Source organism: Cyprinodon tularosa, unplaced genomic scaffold (genome assembly GCF_016077235.1).
Source record: "Cyprinodon tularosa strain WSP-4 unplaced genomic scaffold, ASM1607723v1 ctg30, whole genome shotgun sequence".
NCBI classification, from domain to species: Eukaryota; Metazoa; Chordata; class Actinopteri; order Cyprinodontiformes; family Cyprinodontidae; genus Cyprinodon; species Cyprinodon tularosa.
Window position 1 is genome coordinate 1700788 of NW_024039008.1, and position 3649 is coordinate 1704436.

General features: G+C 45.1%; 1 protein-coding gene across 1 annotated transcript; it reads left to right on the top strand.

Moving 5' to 3' along the window:
* The first annotated feature begins 1442 nt into the window (after positions 1 to 1442).
* On the top strand, positions 1443 to 3649 carry LOC119787716 (forkhead box C1-A-like). Its single transcript, XM_038291743.1, has one exon. It carries the CDS (start codon positions 1796 to 1798, stop codon positions 3203 to 3205), a length of 1410 nt encoding a protein of 469 aa, XP_038147671.1. The 5' UTR covers positions 1443 to 1795; the 3' UTR covers positions 3206 to 3649.

The following is a 3649-nucleotide window of genomic DNA, read 5'->3' on the forward strand; positions in this document are numbered from 1 at the left end:
AATAAATTTTATTTTTTTAAACATAATCTTTATGCGGGGTTTTTATTTTCTTTTTTTGTTTAAGAAAACATTTTTAAAATCAAATTCAGAATCAGACATACTTTAATAATCCCAGAGGCAAATTGTTAGTATTATTAAAATAACGATTATGATAAAACATTTAAAATAAATAGGATACATCAAGAATTTACAGAATTATTTGACATTCTGAAAATAAATAACATTTAAAACGTTTTACTTTATAGACATTTTCAAGCCCGAAATAATAATAAAGAAAAAATAAACATTCCTGAACTTGCAAAGCGCGCTTGCAGCTTTAAACCCAGCTTGGCCCATCTTTATTATATTTAGATAAAAACAAATACACTTTACTAGATTTCCTTTCTATCTTTATTGAATAATGTAGATAAAGTATAAATAAGTACAAAGGCTGTGCCGTAATGCTGAATTAAAAAACAAACAAACAGATAATTACGTTTAAAAAAATCTTGCTTTTTGTGTGTATCTTTTGGTGTAGATAATATTTTTTTAATAAATTATTAAATAGATTAGATAGAATAAATTATTTTAAATACAAAACAATTTTTGTTAAATTAATTTTATCTTTTTAATGTTTTTTTTTTAACTTGACCAGTTTCCTTTCTTGTAAGATGGAAACAAATACTTTTTATTGTATCGTATCTACATTGTGCATGAGTAATTCTTAATTTTCTGTAGATATTTTTTAAAAATTCTTTATTGATTCCTCTGAAAGTCCAGTAAAACTTGAGTGGACTTTGTTCTTCCACCCTGTCAGTGTGTGCCTGTGTCGGGACATTTGGAGTCCTCACCTCCCTCTCATCACCCAGTGAATCTTTTTCTCACCCAGCCAGACCAAATGATCCTGCTTTAACCCATAATTAGTTCTCACACACCACCCACCGGCACCGTGGGTCTGAAGGAGGGAGACATCCTTGGTTTTTTCTCTTTCATGTGCCTTTTGTTTATTCAGAGGCTCAGTACAGCTGAAAACCTCTTAAACTTAATAATGATTGGTTTGATCTCATTTTGCATACTTAATATAAAACACATATGCTCTAATCCCAGGTTTAATAAAGCAAAAATAATTTTTCTAATGCTAAAATTAAGATTTTTGGTGATATTTGTTTAAAATATTCCACTAAATGTCTTATAAATGCATATGCGGCAGTTTGTTTCTAACCCACATATTTACAAAACGGTTTCTTTCTTTTTCCTAAATATATCAATCCGATGTATTCTGATTACAGCAGGCTATGTTAAATCTTAATTTAGGTAAATAAGTGAAGTTGTTCACACTTTGGACACACCCTAAAACCATTTTAATAACTCCATTTCTAGGCTGACAGAAAGGGGAAGCAGGAGGAGGAGGAGGAGGGAAGGAGGAAGGGGTAGAAACTTTTATCGCCTTGCTCTTTTCCACAGGTTCATTTCGTCCCCCATTGGATGATGGAGCACGTTTGGATTCGGGGTGGAGCAGCTGGAGGAGCCAAAAGGGAGGAAAACTACGAGGCGTAAAGAAAAAAAAAAAAAAAGGAAAAGTTCCTCACTGTGTCATACTCCTGCTCCTCCAGCTTTCTTAGTTTCCCAAATGTTCCCTGCTGCAGCGTGCGCTCCGTCCGCCTCACCGTGGCGAGCTGCAGCTTGAAGGACTCCTATCCGGGAGGGGAATAAAACACAGAACAAAATAAAGGCAAGTGGAAGGACAGAGAGCTGAGAGTGAGCAGTATCTTGAAGTTGTGAAGCATTCTGCGGGGAAGTGGTTTGGAGAGGCAGGATGCAGGCGCGCTACTCCGTCTCCAGTCCCAACTCTCTGGGAGTCGTTCCCTACATCAGCAGCGAGCAGAGCTACTACCGAGCCGGCGGCGGGTACACCGGGATGCCCGCACCCATGAGCGTTTATTCACACGCGGCGCACGAACAGTACCCGGCCGGCATGGCGCGCGCGTATGGACCGTACACCCCGCAGCACCAGCCGAAGGACATGGTCAAGCCTCCCTACAGCTACATCGCTCTCATCACCATGGCGATCCAGAACTCCCCGGAGAAGAAGATCACCCTGAACGGGATTTATCAGTTCATCATGGAGAGGTTCCCCTTCTACCGGGACAACAAGCAGGGCTGGCAGAACAGCATCCGACATAACCTGTCCCTCAACGAGTGTTTTGTCAAAGTGCCCCGGGACGACAAGAAGCCCGGGAAGGGCAGCTACTGGACCTTGGATCCGGACTCCTATAATATGTTTGAGAACGGGAGCTTCCTGCGGCGCCGCAGGAGGTTTAAAAAGAAGGACGTGCAGAGGGAGAAGGAGGAGCGGGACAGGCAGGGGAAGGATCCGTCTGCGCGGCCCTCAGGCCGGGAGCAGGAGCCTTCAGCACCGGGCGCGCAGCCAGTGCGCATCCAGGACATTAAGACTGAAAACGGGACCTCCTCTCCGCCGCAGGCTGCATCACCGACCCTGGGCGCGGTGCCTAAAATCGAAAGCCCGGACAGCAGCAGCAGCAGCTTGTCAACAGGCAGCCCGCACAGCGTGCCCTCCACCCGGTCCCTCAACATAGAAGGAGCCGAGCACCACCACCACGGCCACGGCCAGGCCTCGGCGCAGGGCTTCAGCGTGGACAACATCATCACCTCCTTACGGGGCTCCCCGCAGGCCGAGCTCTCTCCGCCTCTCATCGCCTCCTCCCGGACAGGTATAACACCGTCACTGTCGCTCAACTACTCCCCCAACCAGACCCCCTCCTACACCTCAACCCCCTGCAACCAGGGCGCCATCTCCTCCAGCTCTAACGCCACCTATCACTGCAACATGCAGGCCATGAGCCTGTACGCCGGGGACCGCTCATCCGTGGGGCCCCTGGCCCCCTCCACCACGGTGGAGGAAGCTCTCCCAGAATATTGCATCACCACGACCACCGCATCCCCGCTGGGCCAGACGGGTCAGGAGGGTCACCATGCGCACCAGGGAAGGCTGGCGTCCTGGTACGGAGACCTGAGCCACCTGAGCCCGGCCTACCCGGCGCAGCAGCAGAACTTCCACGCTGTGAGGGAGATGTTCGAGTCCCAGCGGATCGGGCTGAACGGCTCCCCGGTGAGCGGGAATAACAGCTGTCAGATGGCCTTCCCATCCGGACAGTCCCTGTACCGCACGTCTGGAGCGTTCGTTTATGACTGCAGCAAGTTTTGAAAGCCAGAAACATCCAATTTAACTTAATAATTCCAGTATATATTTGCTTTTTTTTTCCCTTGCTGTACTTTAACTCTCCAAGTGGACAGGAGAGAATTTTTTTATTATTTTTTTTTTGAGCAGTGTAACACCACAACACGTAAGTTTCATTCCCTCTCACTTTGAGAATTGCTCCTACCACCTTTATGCATAGACTGTAAATTATAGCCTAATATAGTAATTTATTTTGAAAGAAAAGCAGGTGGGTGGAATGTGAGGACCAAACTCTTCCCCAGTTTTCTTGCTGCCTTTAAAATTGTTCATGTTGTATAGAAATGCACGGGGGGAGACTCTGTAGCCTGTACTGGCCTATTTTATTCATTCTGTAATTTGTTTTAAAGAAAAAAAAATCTGAAGGCATTACAAGTTGTTTTGTTTAATAAAGTGCCGAATATTTGATTTTAA